The following is a 16,344-nucleotide window of genomic DNA, read 5'->3' as shown; positions in this document are numbered from 1 at the left end:
TCACATCAGTAATATACCAGGAAAGACTTTTTGTGTGAAAGGGACTTAAGTAGTACTGAACTGCAGAGTTAGTTCGTTAAATAGTTTTATTTACCATATCCGAGATCACACCCATTCAGGTTGCAGCAGTATTTGAAAGTTGAGAGAGACAGTGGCTGCGTCCGAAACCGCATACTGTATAGTAGGTACTGAATAAGATGAAGTACCTACTTACTTGCTGTTAAAACAGTAGGTACTGTATAGTATGAATCCTGTATGAATGAGATTCGGACGTATTACATCGTCCATGTTGCTACATCACGTGACTTACGTCATCATTACATCATGTCATTTCAGAGCGAAAACAGCCGCATGTGTCTTCTTCGTTGGATAACTCCTCTCCCGGGGTATCATGGGATAGTGAAGTGTCCATCGTATGCACACTGCAAAATCTAACCGGAAGTATGTCATCCGAGTACTTTTCGCATACTACTCGCCTCGCCTACTGCTTTTCGCGTACTATATAGTATGAAGTAGGCGGTTTCGGACCCAGCAAGTAGCTTTCCCTAGAGTGGCCGTGGTTTTAGTGCAGACTGTGAATAAGCCCCCAATATTTAAAAGCAGACAATCCTGCTTGTTTTTCTAATGCTGCGTTTACACCAACCGCGTTTCAGGCGTCAAAATCGCGTCTAACGCGCCTAGTTTGCCGCTTGAAAAGTTTGAATACATTAACGCATCAAGACGCGCGGAAAAAGCTAACTTTTGACGCATGTCAGAGGCAAAATCCACTTCTTGTGGGAGGGGCAAGTGCTATACGGTTGTCTGTCTGCAGGATGGCTGATGTTGATCATGTATTTATCGAGAGAGTTACTGGTTTGTATTTAGTCACCTTCCTATAGGGGGAAATAAACTGCGCGGGTCGATAAACGTCATTTGCATAAAGTTACATTTCTCTGAACTTTGTCGCCGTCTGGACACACCCCATCCGGTCACCAATGGTCACTGTCGCTCGTGCCACCAAGCTTCCATTGAAATCAATGAGATTGCGTCGCTATGCTACTGCTAGTGGCTGCTAGTCTGAATGCATTTTTAAGGCAGCAAACATCTATTTCGTGTTTTTGTTTCGTCCAGGATATTTTGTTGGTTGCTTAAAGCGTAACTAAACCCCTGGTCAGAGCCTGACTCCGCCCACTGGCAATATTTGAAAAATGCAAGAAAAGTGGGCAGACCCCAACGGAGATAGAGGGGACGAACTACGTGTGTGGTGAGATCGTAACAAGGGCGTGGTGAGCTTGAACCTGCTTACGTCATGAGTCATTTTTTGGACCCAACATCCAATAGGAAAATTCAACTGCAGTAGCCACCGTTTAACCTGAAGAGGGCAGCACTCAGACGTTTTTACACCATATTGTAGTATTGAAACACTTTACATCCAAATGTCAAAAAACTTACTAAAATCAATGAACAGCACTAATAAAGCATCATTCTTACAGATCATTAACTAAAAAAAGTTGGTTTAGGGTTTAGTTACTCTTTAAATGCTTATTTCCCAACTTAAAGTGAAGTCCTATTGGTTCAAAGTCCTGTTGTATATTAAATTAAATGCATGCAAACTCTCAGAATACAAATGTGTGCTTTTAGAAAGGGTACCACCACAGTGACAGCTTTTGTACCTTATCTTTTGAGAGTGTTTATCAAATATTCTGAATAACTTTGTATTACCTTGCATCATTTGCACTTTCGACATGAACGTTCACATTAATTGTCACTTAAACCTGACACAATCTGACTGGTTAGGACATTGGAAATTCTTTCAATCTAAAATAATCCAGGTGAATGAAATCTATTTTCACTCCTGTTAGGAGACAGCTGTGTCCTAAAGTAAGTCTTTAATAAATGTCATCCCTCCTGCATGCAGCTCTTTTATATTTCTTTGTCCAACAAAGCTTATATGTAATTCCTCTGGATCGATAGAGGCCGCATTAATTCATACCGCACGTGCTCCTATTTGTTCAAAGCTTAAACATCAATACAAAAGACAATCAAGGACGCATCTTAGGAATCCTTTTGTAATGTACACCACAAGGAATGTGCGCAAATACAGAGAAACCAAGGAAGAAGCTAATAGCCAATCAAAAGGCCTCGTCCCTCAGAGACGCCGACCTAGACACCAATACCAATATCTGTTAGGATTCAGATATATGAGATTGGAGATTGAGTTAGGTGCTGTATGCAGGGGGGGGGGCAATTTAACGATGCCAAAAAACATTTTGTTTTCATTTAATAACGGTGCACACACAGAACAAGAGCAGCTAACATCTATCACACACACACACACAACCTCTTGCGTTTTGATTGCAATTACTGTCGGACCCTCATTGACCAGTTGGGCCGTCACGCGGGAGCTGACGGATCGCACAACAAAAGGAATCTTTAATGATGCCGGTCCGACTCCCCATTTATCTGAATTCTAAATGATGTGCCCTCTGGTTTATGAAGCGAGCACTCGAGCACAACACGGATATTACGAGGGGAAGCCGAGCAGATTTGTTTAAAAGCACGAGCGTTCTCGTTTCCTTCATCGAGTGAGGTCAAAGCCTCTTTCAGGCATCGCTTTGACATGTCAACATTAGATGTGACTGATGGATGTTTTGCTAAATGATTTGTATTCAAATCATTAACAAGAAAGCTGTCAACAGTGAAACACTGTCATTAGTGACGGCACTGGAATTCACAATGACAGGAAAACAAGAAAGGTTCTCGGAACGTTGCATGCTGTTCGATTATGATAATAAAAGTGATTATTTTTATCTAATCAAAATAATAATGCAGAATTATGTTGTAGGAACAATAAAGGAGTGAGCATAAAGATTCAAAAACACTGTAAACCAATATAAGCTACAATTTATTTAGCTCGGTGGTAGAGCATTGCATACACACATACATAAAAACGTACACCTTGTTTCTACACTACCAAATGCACCTAAAACTAGATTTGAGGATTTTTAACACAAAACTTAGTGTTACTTATCTATGAAAAACTTTTGGTTTGCAACGACATTGCTTTGCACTTTATCATTCACAAATTGCACTCATAAGTTGCTTTCCATTGTGTGGTACAAGCTTGGCTCAACTCGCTTTACTTTACCTCAAATGCTTTTCCATTGGAGTTTGGGTGGGATTATAGACTTATCATTACAGTTGTGCCGCCTCTACTGCCGTGACATCATCGTAAATGCGATACATACATGCAGTCAACACGTTAGCAATGGATGGAATGGTGTTCTTGATTCTCAGCATGTTGATGTTTTCATCACTTAAAGGGAAACTCGTACAACAAAGCACAAATGATGACATCACTTCATAAAAGATACAAATGCTGTCACTGAGGTTGTACTCTTTCGAAAAGTTCACCTTTGTATCTAAAGTGTACATATATGTGACTCAAAGCTACATTTTGGTACCTTAACTCTTTCACCGCCAGCGTTTTTAAAAAAAGTTGCCAGCCACCGCCAGCATTTTTCATGATTTTCACCAAAGTTTCAGACCTGCCAACCTTGGAAAAATTTTTTGAGTACAGAAGCATCGGCCGAAAGGACAGAACACGGGTTTTTAACATATAATTTAACACATGCACGCGCACGTGCACGCACACACACCTCTTGGTAACTTTCAAGGTAACATGCTGCACATTGCACTCACTTTTTTCCCCATCCTGCCATAATCTGCTTTAAAAATAATTATAAATGTGAATAAAATCATGTTTAACTAAATTTGCCATACATGGTGATTAATAACATTATTAATGTTAAATACTGTATTCTCCAAAGTTTAGCATGTCTGCACAAACACTGTTAAAAGTGATATTACTGTTAAATAGTGGGAGATGGTTAACCCACAAATGACATTCTGTTATCATTTACTCAACCTTATATTGTGTCTAACCTTCATGATTTCTTTCTTGAGTGAAACACACACAAAAAAAGTGAGATTTTTTTTTCCCTGACTAGCAAAAAATACAATGGAGTGGGGACCAGACACTGTGGTTATCAACACTCTTTAAAATAACTTGTGTATCACACAATAAAGAAACTCATAAATGTTTGGATGGTGTGTTCTGTTATGTAAACTATGACTGAATTACATGTTTTAAGTTAACTATCCCTTTAAGACAGTATTTTAGAGTTAACACTGCTTTAAATTCAACCATAACTGTGACAGGAGTGCTGTTAACTGTATGTCTGTCTGTAATTTATTGTAGCTTTGTTTACAGTGCAGTACAGTACGGCATAGGCACCTATCACGTGGGCGCTCGAGACACGAGATATTCTCCATTTATAAAACTTTATTTGATGTGGTTGGTTTGTATATGACGTTTTATTTTATTGACAATTATCAAGAGCGCGTTATTTCAGAACGCATTTAATCCGCTTCACTCGGATGTCAGGTGGATTCCCTTCACTGAGAGTGAACTTTCCGTTTTTATTTGACTAAAACTGGATGCTCTCCCCATGGTAAAATCATTGTACTTTTTCGTAAGCGCTTAATTATAAATGATGCCCATTTACAAATCAGAAGTAATGTTAGCGCATCTTGCGGTCAAGTGCACGTTATGAAACGGAGCCCGCGCGACTTCAAAGGATTAAGCTAATGCATTATTTCATTATTTGAACATCCACCCTGACCAGTTTACCTTAGCGGGTCAGACGTCTTGACTCTCCGTTGAAAAAGATGGTCAGAAACTGCGGGTGGAGGGAGGAGATCACGCTGGATTTTGTGATTCCATCGATAGCAGACTCTTGTTACTGATTGGCCATACGACTTGTCAATCATACGCACTTTCTATGTGGTGGATGAGCCCAGTGCTATGATTGGACATATTTTTCTTTTTTCTGTTGCTTCTTTTGAGTACTTCGCACGGCAAAGGGCGTCATCAGGTTTTTGCGTAGTTTAGAGTGACAAATCGTACCACCGTACTTTGAGGTCAAAATGAGTACCTGCTACGCAAAATGCGTACAGGTTGGCAGGTCTGAAGTTTAATGTCTTCCAGAAAAATTTCTTCTTCAAATATATAAACATACAATATACCAAATGAAAGAACAGAACTCTGCTTTCAAAAAAAAAAAAAAAACGTTTCATCCTACCTTCAGTAGTTCTTTTGTAATCAGCTTTTGAATATGGGTAGGTTTCTGCAAAAACACCATATTTTGAGCAAAAAGCAGAGATAATTCCATTTTTGTGACGGACTTTTCATAGAGATCCCATTCAGAGCGATCTTTAAAACAGACACGGACATGCAGCAGCTTGCCATAGGGCAATACTTCCGGGTTTAAAAAGTTGCGGACCTAGTGGATAATAGCGGTATTGCGGAAAGACGGAAAAACTCGTCATTGGTGGGGAAGCGTTTTCTCTTAATTGACGCGATATCTCGTCAATGGCGGGGAAAGAGTAAAAAGTAAATATGTTTACCTAAATGATACATATTAGCACTTTTTTTAAGGAATACTTAAAAAACAAAATCCAGATAATTTATTCACTTCCATGTCATCAGAGATGTTTATGTCTTTCTTTCTTCAGTCGAAAATAATTTATGTTTTTTGAGGAAAACATTCAAGGATTTTTTTCCATATAGCAGACTTTAGTGGACCTCAACAGTTTACAGTTTCAATGCAGCTTCAAAGGACTCAACTGAGCCATAAGGGTCTTATCTAGTGAAAACAAAAATACTTTTAAACCACAACTTCTCTTCTTGCCCTATTGGTGTAACGCGCCAGCGCGGCCTTACGTATTTTCTAATAACGTTGCAAGGTCAGGTGTTACAAATGTGAAATGCACACTTGCGGACCATTTTAAACAATAAATTGACACGAAGACATTAATTAGTTTCATTCCACATACAACAACATTGGATCAGTCCAATTTCTCCACACTTGTAAAACACTGGAGCGGTAGTTTCGCATACGTCAAGCGTGACCTTTCAATGTAATTACGTCATATGTAAGGTAGGGCTGGGCTCTAAAACAATATCGATATGCACCATCGATAGACCTTTATCGATAAAGATAGGAACTTTTTTCGCAATGTAACAGGAAATGCACGAAAACGTGTAAAAATGAGTACTGTGGCCGAGGAGATTGGCAATAATAAAAGAAAAATGCTAGCTCTTTGGGTTTTTTTTGCGTCTGACCAGCATCGGAACAATGTTGTGTGTAAGTTGTGCATACTTGTGGGCCGGATTTACTCACGCGGATACAAATGATTTCTTATTCAAATTATTACTCTACCAGGCAATACTGATTTGGCGACATTTACAGTACATTTAAAAATGTAGGTGAAGAAAAGAAGCCGATCCACCATTGCAAACAAAGTTAAGAATAACCACAAGAAACAAAGAACAGAAATAAAACATTATGATAACACCAATTAAATATTCATGTAAGATATACAATTTTTTTTGTACTGCTAAACTAAAATTGTTTATTGTTTGCCTTAATAAAGTGTGTAAATAAAACAATCAGTGGTTAAATTAAAACTTTTTTCTACTTTCTTCTTTATTTTTTTTTAAAAAGCTTAACAAAATGTATCCATAATTATCGCTATTGAATGATATAACGCGTTATATCGATGATAAACATTTTAGCTCTACCGCCCAGCACTAACATAAAGTCACGCTGGCACGTTACACAGCTAGTGCAAGACAAGAAGATGAGTTTTAAAAGTACTTTTTTCTCGTTTTGGATTGTTTAGAGCCCTTTGAAGCTGCATTGAAACGTTAAACTGTTGAGGTCCACTAAAGTCCACTATATGGAGAAAAATCCTGGAATGTTTTCCTAAATAATAATAATAATTTCTTCTCAACTGAACAAAGAAAGACAAAAACATCTTGGATGACACAGGGGTGGGCAAATTATTATTTTTTTTTTATGAAAGTGGAGTAATCCTTTAAAAAGTACCGTCACAATGACAGCTTTCAAGAGAAATGGAATCAGGTCAAATTCAAACATGTGCATCAAACCTCCACACGCACTAACAGCTAAGCAACGGCTCAGACAAAGCTATTAACTTACAAACCATCTGCCTCCACAGCCAAGCCACTAATAAGACCAGTTTTCATTCTGAGTTTGTATTTAACACCCAAAACTTTGTCAGCTTGGACTTTCTGTGTGCAGGTGGATGAGATATCGGGCCTAAAGCCCTGATACGAGATGAAGCCAGTCCATTACAGCAGACCATAGAGACTCACTCTGGCTGAAAGATCGGACACGCTCCTGCAGTATTCCTGATGGCTATGCCAGCTGTCCCTACACAGAGAGACTGATGGGGCCACAGAAAGCCTGTTAACTTTATCAAAATCGTAGCAGCGAGGGGTGTGCGTACAGACGCTCGACTTCATCTCTACAGATCCGGTTTCCACACTGAGGTACCATGTAACTGACACACACATGCCACCTGTTGCTCGGGGCCTATTTGGCTCACTTGACACATGAGAGAAATAATAAAGTGTTGTTCCTCAAATGGATTTCACACATCCACGCACATCTATTATCAGAGAACCCGTTTAGACACCTGAACACACGTGTAAATGCACACATGCAAGAAAACAACAAGCAGTCATCACTTTCACAGTGAGAACCTTGAAAAGTAAACCTGCTCTTAAAAATAATCCTTTCAGAGCCTATAGGTCACATGACAGACGACTCTCTTCACTCGCTCGAGATCCAACAGGCATATCAGTGTCTCTTTTCTTCTTTGAATACGCCATGTGCTCGTGTTTTTTATTCTCTACCCTGAAGGTGCTTCACAGTCGATTCCTAGGTGACTTTATGAGCTGCCCCGGGCTTGTGAAAAGAGATCCAGGTTCAAATGGCTCATTGCGTCAAACTTCATGCCCTAATGTCAATGCTTAAAAAAGGGTGAGATTTTAAACACCGACCTTGAGGGCAGGAGGGCTGTCTCTGATTAAAAGAAAGCCGCTTTTCTACCGTATGGTTGGAAAAGTTAGACGTAGCCACAAAAGTTTGGAAATGTTTTAGCTTATAATAAATGAGAGAAAAGCTTCAAATATTTGCAAAAGTGTGTGGCATCTCCTGCTGTGAAACACTGAACATTTTGGAAGTTGCAATAAGTTTTACTTTTACTTTTATGTAGATGAACAGTATATAGCGCTACAATAAGTATAATCAGACAGCCCGCATATGGCAAAACATATCTTAATATCAAAAAATTAACTGACCAAAAAATATGCTAAATACATTTTGTAGAAAGTAAAAATTTATTAAATATATATAATATATTTATAATTAAATATGAATTTGAAAATATATTTAGTTTTAACCTTCATGAGAGATATATTTTAAAATGTATTTCAGGGGCAACAACTACGACTTATAAAATGTATAAAGTATACAATTATAAATACATTTTTGCAGTATTTTGCTGTTTACAGGTCTGTAACCAGGGCTTGACATTAACTTTTTTGCTCACCAGCCAAAGTGGCTAGTTGTTTTCCAAAGTTATTAGCCACTCAGCATTTTCACTGGCCAAAATTTTGTTGTTGGTAAAATACATTTTATATGGTTAAGCTTGACTTTGGCACCCTAAAAGAACTTTAGTTTGAATAATCTAAGATGCAGATTGAGTTTCAAATGGAGACTGACCACCCCAAATTACGACTACAATTTTTAGCTGGTATATATCAGATATATCAGTATAGACAATATCATAAATTTAGGTGCATGAAAAACATGCTTGTAAGGCATAAATAGATTAACTTCTAATGAATATATTAAAAGTGAAGCAGGGGTGTAAAAGGTTATCTGAAAAGATAAACACAAAAACACTAGACAAACACTTTAAATATATTATAAACAGCAACAGTAAATTTGATATGCTTGATCGTGATATCTGAAAGTCATTTAAGACTTCTAATGGCAAATTTTGAGAGGGCATTATTGTTGCACAAAGTAGCCTTCATTAAAATGATGCACGAACCTCTCCACTGGTGGGTTTCCTTTGATTTTCGGACAAAACTGGGATATGTGCATTCAGGTATCCACTATGAATTTCTCTCCGCTCTTGCCCAGATAGTGTGCACGCACTTTAAATCTCTTCAATCACTTCCATGCAATTGTTATATTTTTCCCAAAGTGTACGTGTATGCGCTCAGACTGTTCTATGTATTCGCAAATCCATCAACTCTCGCGCTCTCTCTGGTAAAAAGGTGGCGCTTTGGTCCACAACGCGAGCCTCCGCTGATTGTGCACGCGTCTCAACAAACAGTCTCAGTACATTGCGCTGGGTGCAGGGAGTGCTCATGGGAGATGTAGTTTCCCCTTTGTTTATAATTTCGCATAACTTTTAAGAAAACTACAATAAAAAATATATTCAAACTGCCAAAGTAGCTAGTGGGATTGGCTGTCTTACCCGCCACAGCCGAAATCTACCTGCATTTGGCGGGTGTTAATGTCAAGCCCTGTTTGTAACATACAAAAGTTATTTTAAAATTATATTTGAAAATATCTGAGGCTTCCCATACAGCAAAAAATATATTTTCAAATATAATAGAATGTTGATTTCACACATAAAAATGGCAAAAGTTGGCAAAAAAATTTTTATCAGCACCTGGAAACAAAGGTAATGGGCTGATACAATGTGTAGTTCGTAAAATTATGCACTTAACAAAAAAATGTATAATAATTGACTGATGGCCAAAATAGCAGACAGAAAACCGTTTAGTGCTGTTCAACTCCGCTTGCAACAAGGAATCTAACAAGACCACTCCCATGACTTTAGACTTGTTTTGCAGTAGTTATAAGCCATTTTTCATATCTCGAGACCACAAGGTGGCACTGTGATGAAACCAAATCGAATTTCATGTCAATGCACAAACGTTTTGTGAAGTTACAGCCTCATAAACAAGAATAGATTGTAGGTGATGTCGCGATCCGATCACGGATCAGGAAATCGGGCCTGATCAACGTGTTTCAGACTCGATCGGAATCGGAAGTTACCTCACGACCAGGACTCGGATATATATAATATATATAGAGAGAGAGAGAGAGAGAGAGAGAGAGAGAAGAGAGAGAGAGAGAGAGAGAGAGAGAGAGAGAAGAGAGAGAGAGAGAGAGAGAGAGAGAGAGGAGAGAAGAGAGAGAGAGAGAGAGAGAGAGAGAGAGAGAGAGAGAGAGAGAGAGAGAGGAGAGAGAGAGAGAGAGAGAGAGAGAGAGAGAGAGTTAGACCCTTTGGCTCCACACAGAAACAGCAACGTGTGCTGCATGACATCACTTTGTTGCAGAGACGCTATTGGTTAAATGTAGAACAAGGAAGCAGCTTGAAGTGGAAAGCACGAGTATGTCTGCGGTCTGGAGATATTATAATTGCCATAGCAAACTGTACGATTTGTAAACTTGGGATTTCAAGAGGTGGAAAGGAAAAGGCTACATTTAATACAACAAACCTGATACAGCTCTAGGGCTGCAACTAACGATTATTTTAATAATCGATTAATCTGTCGATTATTTGTTCGATTAATCAATGAATCGGATAAAAAACAAAAAACAAGAAAAGCAATTATTTCCAACCCCTTATTCAAAACAGAACTAAAAGACAAGAAATTGCAACATGTTGCTCCTTGAACACACCTGAGCTGTTACAATAATAATAAAATGAAATAAAAATGGACTGACACAAAAAATACACATGTATGCTTTACATCTGCCAAATATATAGACTTTTTTATGATGCATTTCCCATCAAGAAGCCTCTCTTGAAGGGATCAAAAAGATAGTATACGAGTACACTCTCAGAAATAAAAGTACAAAAGTTGTCACTGGACAGTACCCTTTCAAAAAGGTACACCTTTACCAAAAAGTGCATATTAGTTCTTCAAAAGTACATATTGGCAGTTCAAAGATACATATTTGTACCTAAATGGCACATATTAGGGCCTTTTATAAAGGGTACTGCCCCAGTGACAGCTTTGTAACTTATATTTGACTTTATGTGTTTTCTCTGATCGGATAGCTATCTTATTTGCTAAAATTGTTCCATTTAGCCACATAAATGCGTCTTGTGAAAATGGAAGATACGTCTTCTACTCCCGCGCAAAATGCAAATACACCATTCATTACTTTGCCTTAAAAAATGTAAGACGATGTTTATGCAAAAAAAAGGCGGAACTTACTGTAAGTTGGGCCGGCACGCGCGTCTCCTTGCTCGGCATGAGCTGGAGCGTGCAGTACAGAACAGCAGGCGCGATGATTTAACATACAGGTCCATGACGGGGAAAAGCGTTCATACAACTCTCTCTCAACGTTTTATTTCTTTGTTTAATATCATTGGAGTTTTTTATTCGTTCTAGAAACTTTTTTTACTCGCTGTCGTCGCTCCATAAAGCATAAGCGTGTCATCTTTGTTTGTTTACCTCTTTGCCGGCAATAACTTCCAGGTGACCCGCTTACGTTTGGGAGGAGTAAAACACTGACATGTGGTTTTCCTCTACCTTTGCTGTTTTTTTATCTTTTCTGCGCCGCCCTGTCTTTTCACCGCCCTGTCTATGAAGCGCCGAACTCTGCAAGCAACAGTGCGTGAGAGAGACCGAAGCTCCATCCCAAACCGCATACTTCCATACTACAGATGTGGCCTTTAAAAACGCGCGTTTTCTCCCGCGGCATTCGCCAAATCGTCTCGCGGAGTCACGCAGAATTCTGCAAGTGTTTTCGGGGGGGCTACTTTCCCTTTTCCCTTAATGTGTTTCGCTTCACAGAAAATCCACCAGGTGGCGCATAAAAAACTACATTTTTATATGCGTTGTCATTGCGGTTGTTTCCAGAAGTTAATAAGGGCATTGCTGAATATTTAATATTTCTATTAAAACAGCAAAGTGACGTCAACCCCTTCTTGCCAGCATAACAGCGCATACATATATTAAGATGACTGTACGTGCAATGGGCATTTATACTAAGTGCAACAAAGAATTTAGTGTGAGCCTAATACCCTTAACTCTATTTACAATGAATATCTTAATTATTTGTGTTGTCGAATTTTGACACCGTTTCATTGTTTGTTTATAATATTAATAATTATGTCCGTTTTTCTAAAAGTATTAATATTTTAAAGAGATTCATGTGGTATAAAAATACATGTTTTAAAGTTAAAAATGTTGTAAAAATATATTAGTATTATTGTTCTTAATATATTAAGAACAATAATATGACACATGTATATTGCGCTAAAATGATATACATATGGACAGAGGAATTCTTCTCAACCACCACCAATAAAGTTAAAAAAATATTCTTTAGAAAAATAGCGTTTAAACCCACGCAGAGCGAACAAGAAAACATGGGCCTATGCTTACATACTGTACAGTGGGCATATGATATCTTTATTTAGTTTTACATATTTAAAACTTTAATAATACCTTTCTTGCGCATATAGGCAGTCAGTGTTATGATTTTTTTTAATCCTTTCAGCCGTTATTCATAACAATAAACAGATTTCCTTATTGAAAGAAAAACGTAGAAAATGTTATTATGGGTATAGTTGATGCAAATAAAGTGTGCAGTATACAAAAAATGCAAACAAATTATTTCTAAAAGTGGCAAGATTTTAAAAAGATAAAGGTGGTATAAAGAAAGACATGAGAAAAGTAGAGGTATGCAAAAGAGCACAGTTTAGTTATTGTTAATTAAAGCGGTTTTATACACCTTTGTTTGAATTGACAAGCATTTATTTATTCGCCACTTTCAACACATTTTGTGATTCATTTACTGATTTATTACAGAAAATTGTTGTCAGAAGCAACGCTATTGTACAAAGCATATTTATATGTATGTTTTAAAGTTAAAAATGTTGTAAAAAATATATTAGTATTCTTTAATTTAAGAATAACAATATGATACATTTATATTGCGCTAAAATGCAATATACATTATTCTGCAATATCAATTATTCTCAACCACCACCAATAAAGTTTAAACATTATTCTTTAGAAAAAAACGGCGTTTAAACCCGTGTTGCGTGGAGCGAACAAGAAAACATATGCTTACATGCTTATTATTCGGCATATGATATCTTTTTTATTTAGTTTTAAAAGTGGCAAAAAAGTTCTTAAAATCTAATGAATACTGGTTTTGTAAAATGTAGCTATATAACTGCAGATGCGTGCGTTTGATCCGGGCAGGTATCATTTTCCTCCAGACCTTGACGCATGGTCGCGGGAAGGCGAGAAATATATATTTTTTTAGGTTAAAATACTTTGCACAATTGATATATTACTTATGAATATTTTAGGAAATTATTTTTGACACACGTAGGTTATTACGTGTATTTTGGATTTTAATTTCATTACTGTGCCTATCCGTGGCCTCATCCGAGCGCACTTTCTCCGCCTTGCATCTTTTGAAGACATTGGTATGCAGCACCATGACCCAGAAAAGACTCACACACCTTTCCCTGATGCATGCCCACACAGAAATACTGAACTCCCTGGATATTAGTCCTCTAGCTCATGAGAGACTTTGGAATCTCTATTATACAACCGGCGCAATTCGCGAGGCGAGTTTTTTCTGTTCGAGTAAAGAGCGCGTTGATAATATGCGTATTAACGGAATGACAACGCGGGTTTGTTTATTACATGGATGCGCAGCAGCACAAAAACGCTTTTTAATATGAAAAATTAAAGGATTAAAATGTAACAGATTATTATTGAGTCTCTTGGACATAAATGATGATCAATTATGAGACGTTAGAAGGCGCAAAGAGCTGCTTCATCTGTAGCTAAGTTAATAAATGCTTTGCTTTAAACAAATGCATCTACTTTTAAATGTTTTTTTTTAAATGCTACCCAACGGATTTATTGTATATAATGACTCTGCACCTGTAGATATGGTGAGATGAGAAAACATTTTAAGTAATGCTTTAAAAAAAAACATTTCGCTGTCCAAGTGCTGAAATGGCTCTCCACACGTTTGTAAATTCTTTATCTTTTGTTTGTAACAAATAGAGTATTTTTACAGTACAAACCTTATATAAAGCCTATTCTAAAAATGTAATTATACACCATGTTTTTCTTTATAAAAGTATACAATATCAGAACTAAACCCATTATTATTTTTGTTCAAATTATGAATTATTTATATGTTTAAAAAAGACAGTAATAGTACTATTTAGTAAAAAAAGATCTATATAAAAATATACTAGGTATGTTAATGTGAGAATATTTTACATCTGTTAATCGACGTGTGATCTTAACTTAAAAACGAAAGTAAAATATGTTCGTCCGCATGGACATTGAAAACTGTGAAGTTTAATTAATATTATATGTTGTTATAATATTATATGTTGTATGTAAATTGTAACGAAAGTAATTCCCCCTGGGATAAGTATTTTTGCTTCTGATTAATAGCGCATATTCATCTGAGAACTGATGATGTCTGTGTGTTTCAGACCCTGGCTGTGTGCCCTGAAGTGTATATGACAATAAAGTAGTAAATCTCAATGTATTTATTTTTAAAATGTATTTTAAATAGGCCTATAGGCTCATAGGTTTTTTGGTTAAAAAAATTCACAGCACCCCCTGTTCAAAATGACTTCCAGCGGCCCTGCCTTGACGCTTTGTGTGTTCGACTTTAAATGGTGCGGCGCTGACTGGTCGGCGTATGACATCAGAGTACCGCGAGAGCAAAGGTAAAGTCGGACCATTTGTAACATTTCGACTTGCTCTCGCGGTACTTTGATGTCTTAGTTGCCGAACTGTCTGCGCAGCGCCACATAGAAACGCCCTTTGACTCTTTAAGGCAAAGTACCAGCAACATGAGAAGTGGTGGCACGCAAAAGAAAGTGAAGGTACGCAGTACGCTAAAATATAAAGTGTCTGTACTGCGAGCACTGGTTTAGTTATTTACATCGTGTGTTGCTCTTTCACCATTGTGCACCCGCGCACTCGCTCTGTAGTTTGTAGCTCGCGCTCCGGCTTCGATAAACAATGCCCGTTTCTCAATACCAAGTAGGGGAGAGTGGGGCAAAGTGAGCCAGTGGGTAAGTTGACCCACCCCCTTTATCTAGGCAACCATACAGATTTGTAGCCGTGTGACCACAAATACAGGTAGCAACCATAATTTATATTTGGCTATGTTAAAGAGAAGGACAAATTAAAGAGTTATGATTAAAGTATGATTTAAAAAAAAAAAAAAAAAACAGTTTTTATCCTATCAAAGTAAAATGTATACATACCAGGTATAATGGCTGTTATGTCAAAGTAGATTTATCCAGGTCTAAATATTTATACCATACATATTGGTGATAGGCTAATGTATAAAACCATGTGAATGATTTAGCTAAAGATTAGCCTGAATTACTAAGCTAGGCAGTTTTCCAAAACGGTGGCTGTGGGGCAAAGTGAACCAGATGGGGTAAACTGAACCAGGGGTTCAACCCCACCATGAGGCACTGTAACCATTGAACATGTTTCATAACAAAAAGAGCCTAGGTTATATCAACATATGTCAAATTAAGTTACCTGATATCCACTTAATTTTATAAGTTATAAACATTCATTTAAAATAACATACAGCGTATGTATTAGGCTTATTTGCTTAAATTGCATTTTAACAAAGAAACTGCAAGGGTTGAAATTAAAACCCAACGCGATGGTGAAAACTGGATAAACCGGTTTTCTTTTGATTCCCTGATGATGAGGTGATCGATTAGCATTGGGGGTTGGCAAAGAATTGGCAGACCTAGGGGTGGTTTTTAATTTCTTGACTCTGTGTCACTGGTAGCTGCTAAAACAAGCAGCTAAACCATGTACAATTAATTACATTTTGGAATTAACTTCCTTCATGTCTTTTTATTTATACACTGTAAAAAATATTTTCTGAATTTTTAAGTAGTTAGCATTAAATATGTTTACAAACAATTGGTTTACAAACTCTGGGATGTTTGTGATTATCATCATTCAGAAAAGTGGTGCTTGTGTTTAGACTTGTGTTTTACGTGATTAAATCATGAAGATTACATTAGTTTCTTTTCAGTGTAGAACAGTTTGTAATCAAAATGCAAAAATATAGTATATTTATAAACATCGCTGAAACAAAGAGTGAATTAAAATTAAAGTAATAAAGTTAAAGCTGCTGATAATTTTGTTTATATTTACTAGCCTTTTCTGAGTGAAAAATGTTTAGATTTTGTTAAGTAGCCTAAATCCTACTCCAATTTATTTCAGTGTGGGTTTCTCATTTTTATCAGCTTTCTTTTGCTTTTCAAAGGGCCGTCTACCTTTGCTACCGCCAGTGCTTTAATGTGGGCCGGTAGGCGCCAGTACTCAGTACCGCCACTTCCAAATATAGCTCTTGCGTACCACCA

General features: G+C 37.3%; 1 protein-coding gene across 1 annotated transcript in view; it reads right to left on the bottom strand.

Moving 5' to 3' along the window:
* LOC141279936 (threonylcarbamoyladenosine tRNA methylthiotransferase-like) overlaps positions 1-7,741 on the bottom strand; it is a 136,043-nt gene extending 128,302 nt beyond the window's left edge. The window contains exons 1-2 of the mRNA XM_073811501.1: positions 7,666-7,741; positions 7,223-7,280 (exon numbers count right to left, since the gene is read on the bottom strand). Coding sequence (XP_073667602.1) covers positions 7,223-7,280; positions 7,666-7,741 — 134 coding nt within the window. The remainder of the gene's footprint in view (positions 1-7,222; positions 7,281-7,665) is intronic.
* Positions 7,742-16,344: the final 8,603 nt, after the last annotated feature.

Source organism: Paramisgurnus dabryanus, chromosome 13, assembly GCF_030506205.2.
Source record: "Paramisgurnus dabryanus chromosome 13, PD_genome_1.1, whole genome shotgun sequence".
Lineage (NCBI taxonomy): Eukaryota > Metazoa > Chordata > Actinopteri > Cypriniformes > Cobitidae > Paramisgurnus > Paramisgurnus dabryanus.
Note: the sequence above shows the minus strand (reverse complement) of the source record. Positions and strands in the feature narration are given on the sequence as shown.